This window comes from Choloepus didactylus, chromosome 20 (genome assembly GCF_015220235.1).
Source record: "Choloepus didactylus isolate mChoDid1 chromosome 20, mChoDid1.pri, whole genome shotgun sequence".
Classification (NCBI taxonomy): domain Eukaryota; kingdom Metazoa; phylum Chordata; class Mammalia; order Pilosa; family Megalonychidae; genus Choloepus; species Choloepus didactylus.
Genome location: NC_051326.1, coordinates 27453651 through 27477617, shown reverse-complemented (window position 1 = coordinate 27477617; position 23967 = coordinate 27453651). Strand labels below are relative to the sequence as shown.

At 44.3% G+C, this 23967-nt stretch overlaps 1 protein-coding gene across 5 annotated transcripts in view; it reads left to right on the top strand.

Moving 5' to 3' along the window:
* BIN3 (bridging integrator 3) overlaps positions 1-23967 on the top strand; it is a 56099-nt gene that overhangs the window by 14658 nt on the left and 17474 nt on the right. For 4 of the 5 annotated variants that reach the window (XR_005213410.1, XR_005213409.1, XR_005213408.1 and 1 more), the window contains exons 2-6: positions 9651-9699; positions 16338-16378; positions 16786-16847; positions 22170-22306; positions 22875-22915. Coding sequence is in view for 2 of the 5 variants with exons in the window: in XM_037813466.1 (XP_037669394.1) it covers positions 9651-9699; positions 16338-16378; positions 16786-16847; positions 22170-22306; positions 22875-22915 (330 nt within the window). In the remaining 3 variants the exon portion in view is untranslated. The remainder of the gene's footprint in view (positions 1-9650; positions 9700-16337; positions 16379-16785; positions 16848-22169; positions 22307-22874; positions 22916-23967) is intronic. The other variant, XM_037813467.1, reaches the window with a different exon arrangement.

Here is a 23967-nt window from a genome sequence, read left to right as displayed (position 1 = left end):
ACTTTTTACTTCCTACAGGGTCTAAAAGGCAAATGCATAAAATGTAATGAGATTGAAATGGTTTGGAACTCATAATGTATAAATATGTGATTTGTGACATGAACCTACGTAAAGGTGGAGGGCCAGGGGCTTATGGGAACATAGTTTATGTATGCTATTGTAGTTGTTAAGTTGGTATCAAAGCAAACGGGATTGGTGGCACTAGGGTCCTCTGTAAGTGGGGTTGAAGCTGAGTGCTGAGATAAGAAAGACTTGTTGAAAGCTGTTTATGAATAAGTTAGAGCCCTAAGTCTTCTCCCCAACTCCATTTCACTACTGTCCCCTACCCTCACCCCAGCAGAAGAAAGGAGGGTTTCCCTCCTCTGGAGACTTTAGAACAGGTAGTCTCTATATTACTGGACACAAAGGTGGACTTACTATGTGAAACTAATGAAGTTGATGCTTCAGAGCCCCTCACTTGCATGGCTCTTTTCCAAGGTCCTGGAAGGAGCCCTAGACACGTGTTCACCCAGTCCATTGCTTTTGTAAACTCTGAAATTGTAAAGTATTTAAACTACAATCAGTAAGAAGACCTATGTTTTCCTTTCCTTTTTCTCCTTCATACTGCCCCCCTTGTGTCAGGCAGCTATGGAGTAGCCTTGGCCTTTTTTAGGATGGGTCCATGGGGAGCTGAGTTGGGAATATGCTGTATTAACTGCAATTTGTGAAGGTGTTTTTGGAAAATTTTAATAAAACAAGTGGGAAATTACAGACTTGCCTTGGTAATGTGTAAAGGGTATGCTTTTGATAATCTTTAAATTTATGTTTAAAACTAAGGGAGAATATAGATTAAAAATGGAATTCAGAACAAAAGTGATAAAAGCAAGCAGTTAAATCAATAGAAATTATTCTGAAATCAAGCAAATTGTTACAAAACAATTTCAGATTGTACCAAAAGCTAGTAATTTATTAGGAGGCAAACATTTTAAATAGGAATGATGATTGTTTGATAATCCAGTTAATGAAGAGGAGGAGCAAATCATGCGAACACATTATTAAAACATTTATGTTTCTGATGAAGATAATGTGAAATATATAACGAAGATAAACTCATGATAGGACTTCTGTGACAAAGTGGTTACTGCCATTAATTCAAAGAGCATTTAAGATTAGACACTATATAAGAACACTTGAAATGCCCTGATTTTATAGCTTATGAAAGAAACATGAGATTTTCCTAAAATTTACAACAGTACTAAAATTTATGTATTACTACTTAGTTGAAAAAAACAAAAACAAAAACTTTTGTAAGCTGTCAGTAATAGAAAACAAATCTCAATTAACAATGCTAGAGGAAAGTTTTAATTTTCTTTCTGGCCTCTCTGTGGAAATGATGTTACTAACTCCATCATATAAAGAGCCAACCAAAGAATGTAGGGGAAAAATAAAGAGGTATGTCAGGCAGATGATTAATAAAAATATTAGTTTACTCTTGATTTTTGATGTTTATCAGCTTTTTTTATGACTTGTAATTTGTTACACTTCTTTCCCTGTCTAAATATTCACTTTCATACCTTTTTTTATGTTTGTAATTTTGTATTCTTTTTCTTAAAAGGGGCACACAATGCTGTGTAAACTTCTGGCCCATAAAACCCAGCTTTGAGAGGACATCAAGCACAGTTGGGGGCAGGATTTCCATACTGAAGGATTATGGGAATGTGTGCATGCTCAGTTCTGAAAACTGAGACACCCTTTTACCCCTCTATCTGCCCCCCCTTCCCAAGACCTCTTCCCCTCACCTCTTCCCTTCACCGAGCTCTCAAACCACTGAGCTCTCAGACTGCCAGAGCTGGGTCTTTATGCCTGAAACAAGCCGCTGGAAGAATCTTCTCTGGGGAATTTTTCCTGCCAGAGTAAAGACTAGAGATACTGACCTCAGGGATTTCCCATCTGCTCAGCCAGAAGATCACCCTACACATTAGAGAAGCCTTATCTGTGTGCTCAGAGCTTCTAAGCGGCTTTTGTTCTCCGCTCATAGACATGAACAGACAACCAAGAATTACCACACACCCAAGAAAGCGTTTAGTGTGGAAAATAGAGACCAAAGCAAACAGAAAAAAAAGCATCTTAGAGGGAAACAGACTATAAAGGGAGAAGAAACTTTTATTTAAAGCTCTCATTAAGATCCTCCAAGAGACATGGCATCCATGAAATAAAAACAGGACACCGTATTTTGAAAAAGAGACCTTGAAAATTTTTGAGGTCTTGGAAATTAAAAGTATGACAACAGAGATTGAAAACTTTGTAAAAGCATGAGAAAATAAAATTAAGGGAATATTGGAAAACAGGAGACCAGCCAAACAGGGTCAGCATTGGAATTATAAGAATTTCAGAAACAAACAGAAATTGTAAAGGAAGAAATCCACAACAAAAAAATTTTTTAATCCCAGAACTAAAGGTTATAAATTGCAAAATTGAAAGAATCCTGTGAGTATTCAACACCGTGGATAAAAACAGACACTCAAGGGTACATCATTGTGAAATTTTACACCAGGGATAAACATATGATCATGTAAGTTTGCATGAAGAATTCAAAATAAAACCAATCACATACAAATGGTAGCAATCGGAGTGACTTTAGACCTCATGAAGGCAACACTAGGAAATTAGAAGACAGCAAAGCAGTACCTTTGTAATTCTGAAAGAAATTATGTTCTACCTATAATTCTGTACCCAAACTACCAAGCATGAGGGTAGAATAAAAATATTTTGGGTTATGAAAGTGTCAAGAAAAGCCCCACATACTTTTTCTCTACCAAAATGAGGAGTAAACCAAGAAAGAGGAAGACATGGTATCCAGGGAGAAAAAAATTTAACGAGACAGAAGGAAATCCCAGTGGGGATGGTGAGAGAGCCCAGGATGCCAGCTGTACACCAGGGGAGACGGCAACCAGTCCAGTTTCTATCTCCTTGGAAGATGGTTTCTATCTCCTAAGACCTCACTGATGTCCTGTCTTGAAGATAAGAATTGAAATCATCCAATCTGAGATGCAGGAAGAGGAAAGACTGAAGAAAAATGAACAGAGCCTGAGAAACCTATGAGACACCATCAAGTGTATCAACATACACATTGTGGGAGTCCCAGAAGGAAGAAAGAGAGAGAAAAGGGCAGGGAGAATATTCAAAGAAGTAATAGCTGAAAACTTCCCAAATTTAATGAAAGATATAAATATACACACCCAAGATGCTCAGAGAACTCCAGAGTAAACCCAGTTAGACCCACACTGTGCCATGTTATAATCAGACTATTGAATGCCAAAAATAGAGAATTCTGAAAGCCACAGGACAGATGCAGCATGTGACATACAGGGGAGCCTTAATAAGGTTAAGGCTCCAGTAGAAACTTCTTCAAAAAGATGGAAATGAGAATACCTGATATGAATTAATCTATTAAGAGGAGATTTAGACAACTGGTAAAGAGTTTGAGGTTGAAGAAGTATATAGAAAAGTAAGCAAATGAAAGAAAAGTGACAATTAGGGAAAGCAAAAACTTGTGCAGTGTTATCTATTGCTGCATAACAAATTGCCCCCAACACTTAATGACTCAAAACAACAATTGCTGTTGGTCAGGAATTTGGGAGTGGCTTAGCTGGGGGGTTCTGGCTTGGGAACACTAATGAGACTGCAAGTCAGTCCATGGGCTGGAACTACAGTCTTCTGAAGGCTTGCCTGAGGCTGGAAAATCTGCTGGCTACTACATGCAGGACGGAAAACAAGTCACATACACTGATAGTCATTTACTTAATATTGATCTAACAAAATTGCAGTATAACTGTATTGAGAGGAAGAAGAGTTGCAAGTATGCCTTTGTGTAGTGTAGGTGGGGACCCGACAGAGGTCTGTTTGTTTGTTTAATTAAATCCTCATCTTCCAAAGTGAAAAGTCAATAGCTATTACCTAAAACCTAACAATCGAAAGTAGCAGTATGAACGTTTTATTTTAAGATGCCAAGGTAAATACCAAAAAAATCAGCTGAGTTCAAAGTGGTTGCCTCTGAATAAGTCTAGGGGGCCTAGAGACTAGAGGTTTTACTTAACAAACTTTGTTGACTTACTAAACTATATACATGTATGACTTCGGTGGAAGTAAAACTTAGATTAATAAAAGAAAGCCACAATTGTAATAAAATATAGGCGAATATTTATATGTTGTTAGCATGGAGGGGAGTTCGTTCTCAGTATGACACCAAAACAAGAAGTCATAAAGGAAAGGGTAGGTTTTATTGATTTGATTTCATAATAATCAAAAGCTTCCATACATTAAACTGGTAATGTTCAGAAGTGAAAGACAAACACTAAGCCAGCAAAAAAATCCTAATATAGAAGGCAAAGAGCAGGTAATAAAATGTAAACTGTTTCCATCTTTCTTTAGCTCAATTTAGCAAAAATGTATCAAAGCCCTAGAAAGGTATATCTCCTTTGACCAGCAAGTCGATTTCTAAGAATTAATACTCTGTGACTAATGCTTGATGTACACAAAGATTTAGCTATGGATTTAGCTATTAGAATTTTTGTTTCTAATAGAAGAAAAATTAGAGACAGTCAAAACAACCAACAGTAAGGGATATAAATTTAAAAACTAAAACTAGTAGTACAGATACAGACATATAATGAAATACTATTTAGCTCTTAAAAATCAGGCTGATGGAAGCTATATTGATATATAAAAACATTTATGATCTGTGTTTCCAGATGATACCACTTTTATTTTTTTAAATGATGTAACTATTCATGTGTACATACATACATGTAGGCAGGCACACACTGAGATTTAGGTTTTTACTGGTTTATTTTTTCCTTGTTTTATGTGTGTATGTTTTGGTCCTTTGTGTTTTTGTATGTTTCCCAAGTTTTTAAATAATGTTCAAGTTTATTTTTATAGTCAAGAAAAAGAAAATTTGGATTTTTTTTAAATATGGGGAGTGCAAAGATGAAAACAGTGATCATATTCTCACTGCCCAGAATTAACCACTACTCATATTTGGCATATTTGCTACCAGGTGTTTTTCCTATTTGCGAATTTTCAAAATTTCATTAACAACACTCAAAATTGTTTTTAAAGTTAAAAAAAGTTTTGAAGTTATTTTCTCTGATGAGCATGTTTTACTTTTAAAGAGATAAAGTACAATTAACTGCAAAAGGTAGAATATTCTTAAAGGCCAAAGAAGTCTTAGATATGTAGAAGAAGGTCAGTGCATGTTGAAGCTTGAGAGCAGCTATCCTTCATTGAGAAGGTGAGGTGACCACATGCCCCACCTTCCCTAGACAATCCAGGTTACACCTGTTGTTTTGATGTAATTGTTAATGGCACCCCCTGTTGTACTCAAGCATGTCCCAGTTTGGGACAGGAGATTATAAGGAGTCTGCATTTGGGGGGATTAATGAATGGAGCCACTTGGCTGAATCAGGGTAACTGTGTGTATCGGGTGTGTTGAGAAAGAAGACAGACTGAAAGGAAGTTGCGGGCATTTCATAGCGGCACACTGAATGCTGATTTAGGAAGTTCCTCCACTGATTCTAGAATTGGGGCCTGGGGCAGGAAGTTTACAAGATGAGCTGGAACTGTAACCCATAATATTCTTTGAAATTTGCTCTCCAACTACTTGTTAAATTGCAGTTGGAAAGTTATTATTTTTATGTATATATTTTATATTCTACAATAAAAAATATGATTTTTTTTTTAAAAAGATGAGCTGGAGTATCTCGTAGTACCTGAAGGTAAGCAAGTGCTCAAAACACAGACAGACAGAAAACCCACAATGAGGGAGGTATGTCTAAAGGGCACACAGGCGCCAACTGAAAGAGCTCCCGATGGCCAAAGCTGGAACAGTTGAGCAAAAAGAATAAAATAGTGCTGGATAATAACCCAAAGTATAAAGTAAATATCCATGAGTCCATACTGATGTAAATAAGTGATTGAATAAATAAATATATGGAGGAGAATAGACAAATTTCCCACACCGAAGAATTCCTAATAATTTATGTAGACAAGCCACCCTCTGTACCGAAGAATTCCAAATAATTCATGTGGCTCCTCCACCCTCAAGGAGAGAATATAACTCCGGGCTCCATTTCTGTGGGCTCCACATACGGACTTTCTTCTGAGGAGCACAGTAGTGTGTACAGAGGACTGGAAAGTAACTTGACAGGGGAGAAACCTGGGGAACACTGCCTCAGCCAGGTAATCAGGGTTAATATCAACTGTGATAAAGCGTGCTGAGTTGAGGTATGTGATGAGAAGGGTGCTTTACCTCTGTGGTCTTCTCCCAAAAGTCCCATAACACTAGTCTAATCATGAAAAAAAACACCAGACAAATCCCACTTGAAGGATGGTCTATAAACAACTTGACCAGCACTCCTTAAAACATCTAGCTATCAGCAACAAGGAGAGTCTGAGTAACTGTCAACCCCCAAGAGGAGCCTAAGGAGACATGGTGACTAAATGTAACATGGGATCCTGGACGGGTTCCTGCAACAGCGAGAGGACACTTCTACTAAAGAAATCTGAATAAATGTAAACTTTAATTAATAGTAAGGCATCAATATTGGTTCATTAATTGGGGCAAATGTACCATACTAATGTGAGATGTTAATAATAGGGGAAACTGGGTGTGTAGCGTATGGGAATCTCTATACTATCGTCACAATTTTTCTGTAAATCTGAAATTATTTTAAAATAAAAAGTTTAAAAAAAATGAAAAGTTTGTTTTAAAGCAAAAACTTCTTCCAGCCAGTGGAGATAAGGCTTTTGAGCAGGTGAGTTGAATAATAATCAGAATAGTTTGATGGTGTCATGTGCTCCTCAGGAGTTATAGTGGGAATACAAAGAAGGAGAACTGGGTCAGCCTACATAACACACTTACCCTTTAACTTCGGCAGAAGCACCCAGTCCAGCGCCAGCCTTCTTTGTGATCATGCTCTTTTCTTTCATTTCCGCTCTCTGAAAGAACCATGAGTCCCTTCTAATTTCATAGTGCTTTAAGACTAGGTAGCTTGGGCAGATGATTTCTCATAACTTCTTCAAATACAGTTTCTTCAAATAACAAATTCATATAAAAAGAGTATTAAAATAGCAGTAGTGGGAAAACTGGGCTGGAAGTCAGGAGACCTGCTTGTCGATTCCTGGTTCTTTTGTGAACTGGCAGAAGGATCTTGGGCCCATCACAGAACCTCTCCAGATCTGTTTCTTCATGTACAAAATGAGAAGGGTGAACTGGGAAAGTTTCTGTGGTAACTTAGGGTTCTAAAAAGACCATGAGTCTAGGTTAAGATCTAGGGAGAGGCCATGGCCCCACAAATAATGAAATCTAAATTTCTCATCTCTTAGCACCTGGTCTGTAGGACTTGACTCAAGTTGTAATCATTGTGAAGAATACTCTGAGAATTCTTTGGATGCATCCTTACTCTCCATATTCTGGGAATGGAGGCTCAGTTTAGAATTGAAGTTTTAGAGCTAAAGGGACCGTCTGTCCCAATTCCTTTGTTTTATAGTTTAACAAAGTAGGCTCCAAAGAGATTGTGATTTGTTCAAATCACAAGACTAGTCAGAGGCAGAGGCCAGGTTTTCTGATTCCTGGTCCAGAGCTTTTTATACTGCATCTTGCTTCTTAAGGAACACGGTTGATCTTCTAACAATGCCACCAGGACCTCATTTGCACTGTACCCAAAATGTTCCTTGAGGGCAACTGCCCACTGTCCAAAACCAGTCTGTCAGTCAATCCCAATCCTTGTTTTTTGGGAAACTAAGTGGGGACATGAGGAAGGGGCTAAAGAGATCATCTCCCCTTGAACCTTTCCTCTTTAAGTCTGAGAAAGGGAAACAGCAGTTTCATTTTTCTTTCCTTTTCAGTTTCATTGCCTACCTTTTCCCCTGGTAATTATATTGCCAAAGATGATTTGTTTACAGAAGTCACGTGAATCAGCCAGCCCCCAAGGGGTTAATGCTCCCAAATTATGGGGCTGGATTAACAATAAACAGGATGTCCTCCAGAAATTAAATTTAAACTGCTGTGACTCAGGCTGGCCCATCCTTTCAACCAAATCGTTGTCTGGGGTTATTATCGGTGGTTAATTATACCGTTGGGTTTAGAAACAGTGTTGGTCAGTTTGGGCCAAATCAAACCAGGCTCAGGGAGAGGGGGGTGTGAAGAGAAGGGTGGGGCTCGGGAGCCTGGTGGAGTGGGTCAGCGGCAGGATTGGAAGCGGGAGGTTTGAATGAAAGAGAGCTTGCCCATTCCAGAAAGCTGGTGCGAGTGGGCTGGTTTTGCCTCAGATCCTCGGGGCTCTCTTGCTGTAGCCCTTACCCCTGAGCTGATCCCAGGGATTCTTTGCTCACGTCCTGTCTGGTAGGGGAGAAGCCTACATTTTCTATAGCCATTGGGATACCTATGTTTGCTTTCTAATCTTGCCACAGTTCTTTTGTTCACAGAATCATAGAACTTACGGCATCTTAAGGAAGTTCCTAATTATTTCGTTTAGCCCTCTCATTTTTTTCCTGCACTCTTATTGAGACATAGTCATATACCATACAGTCATCCAAAGTGTACAATCAGTTGTTCACAGTATCATCATATAGTTGTGCATTCATCACCACAATCAATTTTTGAACATTTTCATTACTCAAAAAAGTAATAAAAATAAGAATAAAAATAAAAGTTAAAAAGAACACTTAAAAAATCCCCCCCCACATTATTCGTTTACTTTTTTGTCCCCATTTTTCTATTCATCTATCCATACACTGGATAAAGGGAGTGTGAGCCACAAGGTTTTCACAATCATACGGTCACACCTTAAAAGTTATATAGTTATACAGTTGTCTTCAAGAATCAAGTTAGCCCCTCATTTTATAGAGCAGGAAATGAAGTACTGTGCAGTAGTTCCTTACCAAAGGCCAGCCAGAGGTGGAGACTGGGCTAGGGTCAGGTTTGGACTCATGATCTTTTGTTATGCCCGGCCACCTCCTTAGCCGTCTTCCATTTTAAAGTGGTGACTGGGGAGGGGCAGAGTGCTATAGCAAGCTCAAGGCAGACTTGGGCTGGAATTCAGATTGTTCTCCAATCTGGCCAGTTGTGGATGCCCCCAAAGTTTGTCATCTTTCCCCAGCCACCCACAAAGCTCTTCATATCCACGGTTTGTCCGTCTCTAGAGAAATTCAAAGCACCTAATATAGATGATAAGTAAGTTTATGGTGTTTTCTAAAAGGAATATTTTCAAGGATTATAGCTAATAAAGCAAGCCTGTTTCTGACTTTGCAGCTCCTTAAGATGTAATAAGGTCTATACCGATCACTATTCTTTCATTATCTCCCCTTTCCTACATTTACCTTTTAAGTATATTTAACAACGAACTGTCATTAGGAAAGATGCTCTGTGGCAGAAAGCAAGTGCCCAAGAGCTTCCGTCTGACATTGTGGGTGGGAGGACCACTCTCCTAGAACCAAGCCTGGGGGCTAATGGTCCCGGCCCCCAGGGCACTTCGCAGAAGCACCAAGTAGCAAGCCCTGGCCAATCTTCTCTACCCTCCTGGGGGTAAATATCCTTGTTGTATCAATTCTCTTTAGCAACATACTTATTCATTTCTCATAATGTATCTCTTTGTCTCTTTCTCCTCTAGGATTCCTTTCAAGATTGGGCAGCCTAAGAAACAGATTGTCCCTAAAACAGTGAGTAACCTAATTCTTTCTGAAATTTAATTCTTTGCATAGAGCCTTCGCATAAAGCCAGAGCTTTGACTCAACTCATGTTGGGGCTGGGAGGGCAGAAAATCTGACCTTATTCCCAGTCACATAGGTCTAGAACTTAGCCTGGGCTGGAGCGTGTGGGGCCCCCTGCCCTGGGATGTTTCCTCCTTCAGGTCAGCCTGGGCTCTTCCCCTTCCATGGGCAGATGGAAGAGGTGGTGAACTGCAAAGGTGTGCAGAAGACCCTGCTCCTGGGCAGTCCTTCTCTAGGAATTGGCATGGGGTTCTGCACTTTTCCTAAGAGGGCCTCAGAAACAGACCAAGGATGTGTCCTGGGCTTTTATTTCTAGTCACCTCAGCTGGGTAAGGGACCAGGAAGCTTCTCTAGGTGTCCCAGGTCCCTTTCTCTCCACTGCTGTTTTCTTGGCTATGATCCAGATGCTCTCAGCTGGAGGGGACAATTGAATCATATCCCCCTTTGAAGACGATAGTTTACTCCTATTTTATCTCCAGGATGGGAGAGGAAGAGAGTCATTGATTCTTAGAAAGTTAGATCTGGAAAGCTCTTGGAGAGCATCCAGGCCAACCTCGAGTTTTCCTGACGAGAACTCCCAGGCCCATGAAGTTGCGGTGACTTTTCTAAGGTTATAAAAATATGATACCAGCAGAGCTGGAATGAGAACTCAGGTTGGAGCCTCTGTTCAATTCTCTTTTCTCTGCTTGGTGCCTCCTCGAGCTGTGAAAATCTCCCAAGATTTTGGAATTCTAGTAAAGACAAGCTTCTTAAACCCTGTCACTCAGAAATCTGAGCGTGTCTCTTGGTTTGGACCTGGGAAAGCCTAACTGTAGAACTCTCACCATGACAGTCTCTGGGGAGTCCAGCATAATCAGCATTGTGGAGGCTGTTGTCTCTATCATTTCAGCTCCTGACAGGTCTTGTCTTAATAACTTCCTCCCTCCCTAGCTTAGGTCTCAGAACTACAGGAAAGGCATTGCGTCAGTTTTGGCGGGAAGTTCAGCACACATCTGACTGATGCCTGTGTCTTCGGGAAATCCAAAGTTAGGGCACTTAAAAGGAAATGGACCAGAGTTAAAAGAGCCCTCCCCTTTTGCATGCAAAGGCAGGTCGCTGACAGACTCAGAGTTTACCTCCCATGCGGAGGCTGACCATCTGTGTAGGCCCTCAGCTGAAACTCAAAGAATCTGGGTGTGCAAATGTTGGTCTCTAGCCAGCTACAGGAAGTGGGAAGGTGTGGCTTTGAATCTCCAGAGCTTAATCCGGGGCAGATCTGAAAGGGAAGTGGTTTCCAGAAGGGTCTTTTGTTTTTTATTCCCAACACTCACTTGAAAAAAAAAAAAAACCCTCTCAATACCCAATCTTTATGGAAATGACCTTTGTTCTCCACAGAAAAGAATAGGCTAGAATATATTTTCTGGCTCCTTTGCCAATTTTGCTTGTAGATGGAAAGATCTCTGGGTCCTTTAATCTGAGGAGTGGCAGTGCGTCCTCAGGAAAAGGGCAGATGCACACATCTGGGGAAACCCTCAGCTCTGCAGACGGCCCTCCGCGGGCCCGCAACTTCCCTCTTCATTTCCTTGCCTCTGTCTCGCTTGGAATGAACTTTTAGCTTTCTAACTCATGGCATCAGCTCCCCCAGACAGACTGGGTATCATGTTGTGGTTAAGAAGCCAGGTTTGGGAGGCTCTGCTATGTGCTATGATCTCAGGTGAGTTCCTTAACCTCTCTGAGTCTTAGTTTCTCATTTGTAAAATGAGAATAATAATAACACCTATCCCATCAATGTATTGTACATCTTACCTACGGCAAGTACTTATAGAGTGCCTAACACAGGGTCTGGTACACAAGAAGACCTCAATAAAAATGAGCTACGTTATAGGAAGTTAGTTCATTTGGCTTTCTTTATAAACCACCAAGGACTCAGCCTGTCCTAAGCAGCTAGATTCCCAAGTGCAGTGAAATTGTAGGCTGGGCCTTTGATCTCTCACAAGGAATCGCAGCCACCTTATGACTTGGAATAGTTATTTATTTAGTTATCCTTAGCTTATAGCCCTGAAATCCTCAGAAGCACTGAAGTGTAAGTAGCAGGACCTTGACTCTTGACAGCCTCATTCTCCATCCCGTCAGCCCCTCCCGGTCCCCAAAACAGGCTTGGGCTGTGCAGTTGTCTCAGCATCTCGGGCAGCCACCCCCCTGAGCAGGCGTGACGCACTCTGTTATTCTTGCCCAGGCCCTTTCGGGGAGGGGAACAGATGTGGCTGCCCGGATTATTGGAAGTCATGAAGCCCCTGTCATGGGAAGAAGTGCTCATGTTATCTTCAGGGAGTTTCGGGAGCTTTTGGCTCAAGTCATCCAACTACCAGACACAAAGAAAGCATTGTGTCTTTGCCCTCACTGCTTTCCCATGCCCAGGTTATTAACGCACACTCCATGATTGTCAGGGCTTTTGCTGGAATGGCATGTTCTCTGCTGGAGCTGACCATTGACACCACAATGTAAGAACAAAAGCTCCCACCACCCCCACCCCTGCCAAATTCTATCCTTCCCCTTCGTCCCTTCCCACTCCTTCAAGTCCCATAAAGTAGCTGGAGCATCTTGGTGTGGAGAAAATAAGCTGAACTTCTTTCCGTAACCTGGGAGGATGGAAGAGCTCTTTGTCTGAAGCTACTCTATATGTTCCTTGGAAGCAAGAGTTACTTTGGGTCTTGTACACAAAGGAAAGCACACACTTAGATTTATAGCTAGGTAGGTGCTCTCTGGAGTCAAGGCAAATGAGAGTCTTGCCAACTTGAACCTCGCAACTTGAGAAAGCTTTTCACATGCAAAGTAGAGGGACCTTTATCCTCATTCCTTAATCCTATTGTAACATACCAGAGGGAGAGCCACTTTCCACCCAGGGCAGCCCTTGGAGAGGGGTTTCTCAGAATGCTTCAAGCTCCTTCTACCTCAGCTCAGATCTGACATGCCTCGGCTCTGGGATTAGAGCCCCGGCCCTGTCTGCCAGTCTCCTTTTTCACTTCACCAGGAGTGTAAGTTTGAGTGGGAGCTCAGCCCATTCACTCATTTAGCAAATATTGAGGTCCTGCCATGTGCCAGGGCCTGACCTAGGCACTGGAGATAGAGCAGTGAATGGTACAATCCCTCCTTTCCACCCAAAGCCTTTGAGAATGTAGGGAGCAGCCAAGGGTAGTTGTTTGGTGCTTGATTCTCTCTGCGCTAACCTCGCCAGCCTGACCCAGCCCATCCTGGTCCCCTGACAATCTGTGCACATGTGTTTATGCTTGCATTGTTGACTGCAGTCCAGTTGCCTTTTTGGCAAAGGAATCAAGCATTCAAAGATGTTCAGATCTTTCCTGTTTGACTCTTTGCCTCAGAATAGATATACCTTGGAATGAGATTACAGCGTGCCCCTTTAGTCCCCTAGCCACCATCTGAGGGGCTGGAATTCTGGCAGTGTCCCCCTCGGGTCCTTCCTAGTAGAGGAGAGAGAGCTCAGGACCAAGGAACTATTGAAACAGCCCACACCTGGTGACGGACGCAAAGGAGGTGGAATGTCTAACTTCTCTTAGGCTGTCAGATGGCCTTGAGCACAGAGAGTTGAAGGATTGAGCTCCCACTCCTGACACTCTTCTCAGCTTCCAGTGTGAGACCTTGAGTTTCTCCTCAGCCAGAATGATCCAGCCTAGTTGGAAACCTGAAGTCCTTCTCTGTGCAAGTCCAGGCAGCCCCCAGCGAGGGAGACCAGGTGTTCTCTGACATCCCACACACACATCAGCACACTTGGGGGATTGCAAAAGAGAGGAGTGGGAGCCAAAGGCTATGGCTCTGGCAGTTCAGCAAATGTTCCTGCCTCACTCCCAGAGAGAACCTACTCTAGGTTCTTCATCTTCAGGAGAGTTGATTCTGGCCAAAAAATCCTGAATTTCCTTTCTTTTTTGGAAATAAATACTTTTAATATTTAAAGACTCTGCTCAGCTCTCACATGCTATTAAGGAGATTGTCCTTTAAGGGAAGTACAGCTAAAACACCCAGGCCCAGGGCTCCAAGCTTAGCCAAAATGAGGGTTAATCCTAGCCATCAATTTACAGTGTGCTTTGACCCACTTCTCCTCTGTGCTAAAGGTGTTATGGGACCAGTCTGTATATCCCTACTGTGCTCTGGTCCTTTCATCACCCCATCTGCCCATAGGAGAGGAAAAAAGGAAACTAACATTTAGTAAGCATTGTCCGGGAGCTGGTCACCTTGCCCCAGGCTCTCTGTATACTGCCTTTTTATCTTAACCTTCAAGACAACCCATGAGGCTGACATCGTTCTCCTCATTTCCTTGGAAGCCGTCTAAAATTGGCATGAGGTGAGATAAATGAAATTATCCCCATTTTACTAGAAAAGAAACTGAGACTCAAAAATGTTAGGTGATACCTTTAAGGCGCCACAGCTAGTATCAGAATCAATATCTTATCTGCCTGTGCTTGTTCTTCCAAGGCACATTCTTCTATGGACTGTTTGAGGAGAGATTATAGAGTAATGCTTGAATGGCAGCCTTTCAAGGACAGAGGCAAGGCCCCTTTGCCCCAAAACAAGTCCCTCACCTGCAGTTGCATCATTGGATTTTTATTCCTTTCGCTTGAGACTCTGATTCCTGTTGAACTACAAATCCCCTGGGGTGGATAACACTTTAAACTTTTATCAGCCATATGTACTTTATTGGGAAAGAGTTTGGAGTTTTTTTCTTAAGAGCAGATTTTGATGGATCATAAGAAAGATGATGAAAATATTGGATTGCTGGATGGGGAAAGAGTAGGTCTATTGAAATGAGGGGAAAAGGTTGCAGGAGAGAGGCTGGGGTACCAGTGATGAGTTTTTACTGCACAATTTTGGGTGAGATTCTAGATGCTGGGATCAAAAAGTAAGGAAAAGTCCATGTTTTCCTGCTTCTAAATTTTACATTTAAATAAGGAAGGCAAGATAGTGTCTCCAACAAGGGATATATGTTGTCATACCCTGACTACCATATCTAAGTAGTTTCTCTGTGTAATTCTCCTACTCTCCGCTGTCCACGCCCTCACTGGGCTCATCACTGTTTGCCATTCTACATGTATTTGTTGAGGGGGCTTTAGAATAATCTTTAATTGGGTAAGTGCTGAAGGAAGAGCACTAGTGGTGAAGAACTTTGAAGACTGCAAATATGCACTCCCTGGACCTCCAACCAGTAATAAGAGTGAGGGTCAGGTTTTAGGGCTTTTGCTAGCAGGAGCCTCTGGATAGCAGCCAAGAAGGCTACTTTCTTAGGCCGTGGCTTTAATTCATCAACAAACACCATCTTTTCTTTCAATAGGATAGCAGGTAAGAGCAGAGGCTCAGGGGCCAGGTTATCTGCTTTCAAATCCCAGCCTCACTGCTGACTAGTTGTGTCAGATGAGTGGCAGAGAGGAAACCAACGAGTGTAAACCATGTAGTGGGCAGTCAGGGAATGTAGACGACCACTGCATCTCAGAGCACCTCACCCTGGGCAGCAAGCTGCCTCTGACATCCGCTGCTCTGTGCTGCCCCTCAGGGAGCTGTACTGCCTCTCAGAGTCATTCACTTCACATTCCACTCCTGTGGGAAGCAGTTGTTGAGGTCCCATTGTACAGATGGGGAAATTCAGGCGTAGACGAGCAAGTGGCTTTCTTGGCTTCACCTGACATGTAGATGGCAGAATTGGGTTCAGGACTCACATTCATTCGGTTTAAATATTGCTGCCATTGGGGAAATTTGGTAACTGGTCAACTATTTGAAGAGCCTTGCCTGAATTACAGACCATACAAGCAAAGTGTTAAAAGCCTGAAGCTTGGCATATTCATTAATTTTTGTTTTTCTGTATGTTTTGTTATATATGTTAAAAGGCTACCAGCTGAAAATATTAGAGGGGGTGTTCAAATTAGAAGAGAAATCAAGTAAAAAAGATTTTGAAATAGATAATGAAAAGTAAAGATGACAAATATTTTTGGTATGTCTTGAGAGAGAGAGCGTGGGAGCGAGCGCCTTGCCTGAGTTACTAGTGATGGTGTCCGTGTTCGGTTCTCCCAGCTTGCAGAGCGTGGGCTCATTACCCTTCTCCGTCCGCCCTGAACCTGGCAGGCAGGGAGGACCTTTGAGGAAAACCAGGCTGTGAAAGGGGAGGTGGCCTGCTCGGCCCCCCAGCTGCTAAGGGACAGTGACAGCCCTAGACCCCAGCCCGCTTCCCTCTGTGCCCCACTGCCTCCCCAGATTAGTTTCAGTCACATTCTTAGCTCCTTTGCTGCCACAAGGCGGGAGGGCGAGCAGAGGGAACACAGCCTGGGCCTCGCTCCCTGGGGTGGAGGAACAGAGCCACAACCCGCTGGTACTTGCCTGGATGGCCCATCTGGGAGGGGATTCTTTCTCCCTAAATCAAACACTTAATTAATTTGGGAACACAGGGCTACTGTGTCGTTAATGATCTGTTGGTGCTTGTATGAACTGGACGGTGTTGTTTTCTGCAGACTTGGGGGGAGGGGTGTGGAGACAGTTGGAGTAAGCTGGGAGATTTTTTCCAACGTTTTGTCATTTCTGTGATGATTGAGTTATCTCTTTCGTTACAGGTGGAGAGAGACTTTGAAAGGGAGTATGGAAAACTCCAGCAGTGAGTGTCAAACCCCAGAAGGATGAGGCGGGAATCAGATAGGACAGGAGCCTTCTTCCAGGCCTGGTTTCCAGCACTGCCACATCTGCTCATCCCCCCGGCAGTGGGCTGCATCCCCACCCATTAGCACATGGGGATCTGGGGGCAGCTCAGCTCACTGAGCGCAGAAGTTCTCCCCTAGCAGATGGTGCATGGTAGTCATTCACTCTTAGCCTTTGGATGACGTGGCCCCATGCAGGGCTTGTGATGGCATTTCAGCCATTAGGAGAAGTCCCATCAGAAAGAGCCCCTTCTCCTCCCTGGCAGGCATTGCAGAGTAGCAGGTTGGATTGACTCAGGGAAATGGGAAGCAAGGGACCACAAGCACCTCGGTGGTGCCAGGGACCCGGCTGTGCCCTGCTTTGCAGGCTGGAAGACCAGACCAAGAGGCTGCAGAAGGACATGAGGAAGAGCACCGACGCTGATCTCGGTAGGTGGGCCACCGCCCTGGCCCGGCCACTCGAAGGGCTAACTGTGAAGTGCTGGAGTAACTGCACTTAGGGGATGTCCCCGAGAAGTAGCTTCAGGTTACTTTTCAGTTATCAATCCCTCATTGCCACTTTGCACAGAGCTTCTACTACCCTACTCTCAATTTGGGTGCCAAGTGTGCAGCTCTCCCGGGATGCAGGTTAGGAGTATCCCAGCAGCAGGTGGAAGTGTATCATTGCAAATGCCTCCAGTCCCTCGGAATCTGGGCCACTAGCTCAGGCTGTCCAGAGAGAAAAGGCACAGCAGACAGGAGTCCGTCCTCGCAGGGCTTAGAGTCCCTGGGCCTGGGAGGATTGGCTGTTCAGTGGTGACAGAAACGGAAAATTTTGTGTGTTTAAGCAAGAGGTTAGGTCAGAGTGTAGGATCAGAAATAATACCTCAGGATAATTCTGTCATTACTAAGGGCACAGAAAGGTCTGGAATTAGGTTCTGTGGTAAGTGGAGGTTAACAGGTGCCAGGAAACAACCAGTGGTCATAGGGATGTTTCTTGGCCGAAGAGTTCTTGTTTCAAACAAGGAGGTACTAAGTCTGGGAGCCTAGAGACAAAGGAAGTGCTGAAATAAGGGCAGTGTCCAGGGAGGACTGGGAGCCACTGGGAACATGGGGAGCTGCTTTTGGGGTTCTTTTATCAAGGCCTTTACTTAAATGAATGCCCCCCAATTTCCCCACCCTACCCCTAATCCTAACCTAGCACTTGAACAAAAGCTAATCAGTAACTCTGAGTCTATCTTTATAACCTTGGACAACTTACCAAACTCTCTGCCCCTTAGTTTCCTCATCTGGAAAATGAGGCTAATACTAGTGTCCACCCCATAGGGTTGTTGTGAAGACGAAAGTGGTTGTTTAATGTAAAGCTCTGAGGACAATGCCTCGCACAGGGTAGGGAGTGTTTGCTACTTTTGTCGTCTTCATCAGTGTTGTTGTCAGCAGCTGCAGTGTTCCCTGGAGGTGACTTTCTGGACCTCGGTGGCTCCTTCCTTGAGTAATGGTGGGAGGGACTTATGCAGCATTTCTCTTTATAATGAGAACCTAAAAGAGACTCAGACTTGCCCAGGGCTGCCCACCTGCTTTCATGCAACAGGTATTTGATTGAGAACCTCCTTTTGCCAGGCACTTGTTTCCATAAAACGATGAAACAAGACAGGAGCTGACATTCTCAGAGGGAGGACATCCAGTAGATTAATAAACATGTATTACAATGTCATGTAGTGGAGTGCTCTGAAGGAAAATAAGGGGATGGAGAGTGACAGGTGCTGCATTAGGTGGGGTGGTCTGAGGAGGCCTCCCTGAGGAGGTGCTGTTTGCACCGAGTCTCAAGGGAATGAGAGTACTCCAGGCATGTCCGAGGGAAGACGTGCAGAGAAAACAGCAAGGGCAAAGGCCCAAAGGTGGAAGCAGGCTTGGCCCCCAGAGGCTGTCCACACTGACCCGAAGGTTCAAGAGAAGAAGTAGTAGAATTGAGAACCCATCTTAAATTCATTTGGCCATACCACATAATAATGTTGTCTTATGTCTGTGGAACATTTTAGCAGTTTCCAAAGAAATTTCACCTACATTATTTCTTCTGAACTTGAGATTGGCAGGCTAAGTGAAAGTACCATTTTATTAAAGAGGAAACTGAATTTAGTTCAGCCCTTTTTCTCCAAATTTGGTCCTTTGTCTAAGAGCAGGAAAGCTTGTCTCCATCTCTCACTTACTCCTTTGCCCCCTCTAAGCTGGAAGGCGGGTGGAACAGCCTCCCTCCTGAAGCCTGGCCCAGCTCAGCGTTGGCATGGCTGCCTTATGAGCAGAGGCAAAACGTGGGCCGTGTCCCTGCCTCCAGATGCCATCCCTAAAGAAACAGGACGGTTGGCACATAAGAGTGAGATTTGGGACCACCCTCGTCCTTATCAATATTGCAGTTAGAAAGAAAATCCTTGATATTTCCCTACAAGGCAGTAATTGTGGATTTTAGCCCAGATGTTAAGGCTCAGCCAGTTACTTGCATCAGCATGCATCTTCCCTGCAAAGAACACTTTGGAAAGCTGATAATGAAGGCCACGTTTCTTCCCTGGGAGCAGCAGCAGCCACTGCAGCCTGGAAGGGCTGACTGCCGGGGCATGGGGAGTTGACTCCTTAAATCTGTGCCACAGATTCTAACGCCAGTGTTGATCCAGAGGCCTTAAGCTGGTCTGAACATGTGCATCCCTCCTGGCCCCCTGCGTCTTCAAACTATTTGCATAGCAAGCCAAGGGTTTTATTTTTGAGTTCATCTGTTATTGTTTGTTTTGTAGTTATTTCAGTTCTGAGTTACTTGGGTTGTGTTTTTCTTTATCATTCCCCACTGCCTTACCAGGAAGAGAGTTGCTGTCACCAGGTGCTTCCTTTCCTTCCTACTTCACCAGATAACTGGAGCAGAAACAAAGTGAATGCTTCTTGTTCTCATAGTGAGAAGCTTTGGAATCTTGTAAATTCAGGGATTCATGAAGTGGAGTGTGTGGCTGTGGAATGCTTAGTTTTCCAACAAAGAAATCAGGATTAGATTGGTGACACCAGGTGCTTCAGAGAGACAGCCCTCAGAGAGCTCAGAACTGGAGTCTGGGCAGAGAAAGCTCTTCTCAAACAATGGTTTCTTATCTAGTCGCAAGGCCAGAGCCTGATGGTTCACATCAGAGATTCTCACCTGTGTTCTGGCATCGGAATCACTGGATGCTTATTACAGCACAGATCACTGCCTACCCCCTACCCCACCTCACTCCACCCCACCCCCCGAGTTTCTGATTCATTAGATCTGGGGTGAGGCCTGAAATTTTGTATTTCCAACAAGTTCGTGGGGAATGCTAATGCCTCTGGTTTGGGGACTGTCCTTGAAGAATCACTGATCCAGACAATTGAGGGGAATCTAATTAAACCTTTCCTGATCTTGGAATCTCCTGAGCTCCCTGGACAAGATCTAAAATCCCAACCCATTGTTCCATAACAAGAATGTCTTGGATTGAGCACTCTATATTGGATCTTTGTTGACCCTTATATTCTAGAGGCTGTATAGACCTAAATGGAGTCCAAGTCCCTAAGCTTCACTGAGGTTGTCCAAAGCCCACCAGCTTCCTGTTTCACGCTGGGCTCTTCAGGCCCCTCCCCCTAGTCCTTGCTAAGGCAGTTAGGGATATGAGCCTGGACCAAGGGACAAGTGGTCTAGAGGAATATGGAGGCCACAGCATCTTGACATCATTCACACCACCCTCTGGAGATTCCAGACCCAGTTCTGCCCGGTTGCCACATATTGCCTGAGCAGGCTCAGTTCATTGAGTTCAGATGGTTCAAGCAAAGAAAGATGAAGGCTGAAGGTGCCGAAGTTTTTGTGGAAGAAAGCCCATGCACCCCCTGTATCTTTTGAGCTTTTCCTCTCAAATAAGAAAAGAAATAATCAGTAGAAGAAATTTTTCAGAAATGTTTTCAGATTTATCCAGTTTTTTGTTGTCTTTTAATTAAGCTGTATGTGATCATTTCAGAATTGAGTCAAGTTATATATAATGTTTGTTCCTAAACCCATAAAATCATTTCACAGATTTTTTAAAGAGTATTTTTTTTTCCTCCATTACTTCAATATTTCTGGAAAGTTTACATTTTAAGTTATCGCCCACATTTTGCCCTTTTTGGTGGGTGAGGAGCCTCTGACTATAGCTCTCTCCTAGATGCAAGAGAAGGCCCAGGCCGGTGCTCTGGGTGGGCTGGCTGACCAGCTGGGGCTTCTCTGCCCATGTGCTGAGGGGCCTGGGGGAGGCAGGACACCTCCAGGCTTCATTTTCTCCCAGCTCAAATGGAGGGGCGAGCCCTTCCTCGTGTAGGCCAAGGGTTAGGGCTCCTTGCTACTCATGGAATAGCAAGGAAAGGTCACTTCTGTAGCTAACTGTGAGGTGGACCTTATTTCATTGTTCTATCTCTGAAATCAAGGGACTCTAACATTTCATAGTGTATCCTGGTATAATTGGTGGCATTTTTCTTTCTTAGTGGTTTATATAAAATAATGTGTCTTACAGTTGATAGTGTCTGAAATACAATAGTAAGGAATACATTAAAAAAAATGTGTTTTCCTCTGAGAATCACCCAGACACACACTGAAACTGGTACAGACAATAATGAACAAGCCTGCCCCTTCTCCAGCCTCTTTTCTTGCCCCTGTAGTATTTTATTTGCAAATGATGGAGACCCGACAACTTGTATGGGACCAAGAACTCCAAAGCTTCCTATGTGTCTCCATCCCTGCCTCTGACTCGCCGTGTGACTAGGTTCCCCATCTGTCCAACAGGGCAGATAAACATACTAATGAGTAATGCAGAGGCTTTCGTCTCTATCCCAGGGGAAATGTTCCCAGAAAGTACCTTTAAAACCATAAGGTAGCTTTCCATCAGACAGGCTTGGGTCCTGTCCATTCCCTTTGCAGAGCAGATCCCAAGAAGAGCAGTGAGCGACAGGCTGAGTGCCTGCGGTCCAAGATGGCCCAGTGCGTGCAAGCCGGGGGACCCCAGAGGACCTACAAACCCTTCGGAGCCTCACTTGCCTCATCTATAAAATGGGACCAAAATATATCTTCCCCAAACGTTTTATGGGCTGTTAGAACCCTAAATAAGAGTGGGATTGGCAAACTATGGCCTGCAGGCCAAATGTGGCCTGTTTTTCTAAATAAAGTTTTATTGGAACATAGCTACACACATTCTTTACATATTTTCTGTGGCAGAACTGACTAGTTGCAATAGAAACCATATAGCCTGGAAAGCCTAAAATATTTACTGTGTAGCTATTCACAGTGAAAGTTTGCCAGCCCCTGATGTAAACTAGAGTACTAAGTTACTCTTGCCTGCAAGGGAGTCCCAAACCAAGCTTCACATCCCGAGACTCCTGGAGGGTTTTGTTTTGTTTTGTTTTGTTTTTTAATGCATTTTCCTGGACTTTGGAGTTATTGTAGAATAGGTGGGATCATAAAATCTTATAGCTTCCCACATGATTCTGTTAAACCCTCTAGAGTTTGTTAAACTAAGTCTGCAACAGGGAAAGCTGCTCAAAAGAATTACCCAGAACAGTGTTAGATGGTCTGGAATGAACATTACATGGTAAGGACTGGTGTCTCATAGCCGTTTGACAGCTGGTAGTGCTTTCAGCCTTATGGCCAGGGGCAGAGATTGTCCAGTGCAGGCTCCTGGGCCATGGGAGGACAGGGTGTCCCAAGTAGTTGACCTTGAAGCCTTCCCATTTCTGTGTTCACTGAGTTTTTATTTCTTTCAGCCATGTCAAAATCTGCTGTGAAGATATCCTTGGACTTACTCTCCAATCCCCTCTGTGAGCAAGACCAGGAATTTTTGAACATGGTGACAGCCCTGGACACTGCCATGAAGCGGATGGATGCCTTCAACCAGGAAAAGGTGATTGGGGTCTTCGTGTCTGGTGGCCGGGAGTGCTAACTACTTCCCTTTCCTCCTAATCTTGGCTTCTGTCTGGGGGGAGTGCTGGCATGAAATCCTCAGCAAGGCTCAGTCTTCTCTTTGGACTTCCTCAGCCCTCCAGGAGGCCTCTGTGTGGCAAGCCCAGGCTGATTTCTTTCCTGGCTAATCTGCCCCAGCACTGGTTGCTTCCCATGGCTTCCATAGGCACATGTCATTTGCTGTGAGGCCGTGAGGGATCCTCGTGGTAGCTCTTAGCCCCTCAAGTGGGCTTCATGGAGCTGCTCCCCCTGCCCTCCCCTGGCAACCAGTGGTTGGCAGGATGAGAACTGACCAGGGTGAGGGAAAGGGCTTGTTGCCATTCAAACTTCCTGGTTGTCGTAAGTCTTCCAGACTGCTCTGCCTCATGCCAGCTGCAGATTTAGTGGTGACCCCTCTTTGTCCATCCTGCTCTGGTTTCCTTTCTGCTCAGGGTTCTTGGGGGATCCCTGAAGCATCTGTCTCCCACCCCCACCCCAGTCTTGATAACATTGGATTTTTCTTTTGACAGGTAAACCAGATCCAAAAGACCGTGATCGAACCCTTAAAAAAGTGAGTAAAGGTCATTTGGGGATCAAGGGTCTCAAAGAACTGAGCTCAGGGCACTTATTTAGAAGGTGGGAAAACCAGAAATTTGGAGGAGAGGTGGATCAACTGGTCACTTGGGGGCCAAAGTTCATTTCTGGCAGCCTGCCCCACCCCACCCCCCCAGATTCAAATGGGGGTGCCAGCTGTATGGTCTGTGGTCTAAGTGCTGATGTGCTCAGTAAGCCCTGAGCATCACCATTGCCCTGACATGCCCCTACCAGGGCAGGGAACTCTGGATCCTTCCACAGCAGCCAGACCTTGCCCCAGTGGCCATTTTGCCGATTTCCTCTTTGTTCCTGGTTGTGAACCAGTGGGACCAGAGCTTGCTGAATGAAGCTAGCAGAACTCTTGGCCGGCCCTCAGCGGAGATGAGCAAGGCCTTTCATCTTCCTCGGCCGGATTGGGAGAGCAGCTGCCTGCAGCGCTCAGCTTTTGCAGTGTGGGGGTGGCCGCACAGGGGAGGGGAGCGGCAGCACAGTCCTGCCTGGGAAGGTCCCAGGACTCATGACCGGTCAGGGTCAGAAATTCTTCTGTGAGACTCATCATCTTCTATCAAGCTGGGCTCTGGTCAGCGATCAGACAAGCCTATTCCTCAAGCCCCTGAAGGAGAAGCTCGAGGGGGACAGGCCAGGGCATTGCCTTGAAGCTCCGGAATCACTTTGTCTTCTTGCCTGGCCTCTCCCAAACAGGCTCTGACCTAGAAGGGCTGCAGCTCCAGTCCAGCAGCTGCACTTTATTACCTCTTCTGTGGTGGTCCCTGGTAGTTGCCTCACCAGGGCCCTGGGTAATGAGGTTCTGCTTAATTATCATTAGGCCTGGATCGGGGCCCAGAGGTAGATGAAGAGAGCAGTTTTTGATCCTCCAAGCCCTGGTGTTTGGGGGTGGTTGAGCTCTTCATTCTCTGTTCAGGTCTAAGGGGTGGGGTTAGGAGAAAGCCCGCCTAACCTCTTAAAGCTGTTCTTCCTAAACAGGGACTGTCTGGAGACTCAGACATGGCTGGAAGGCATGAACCTGGA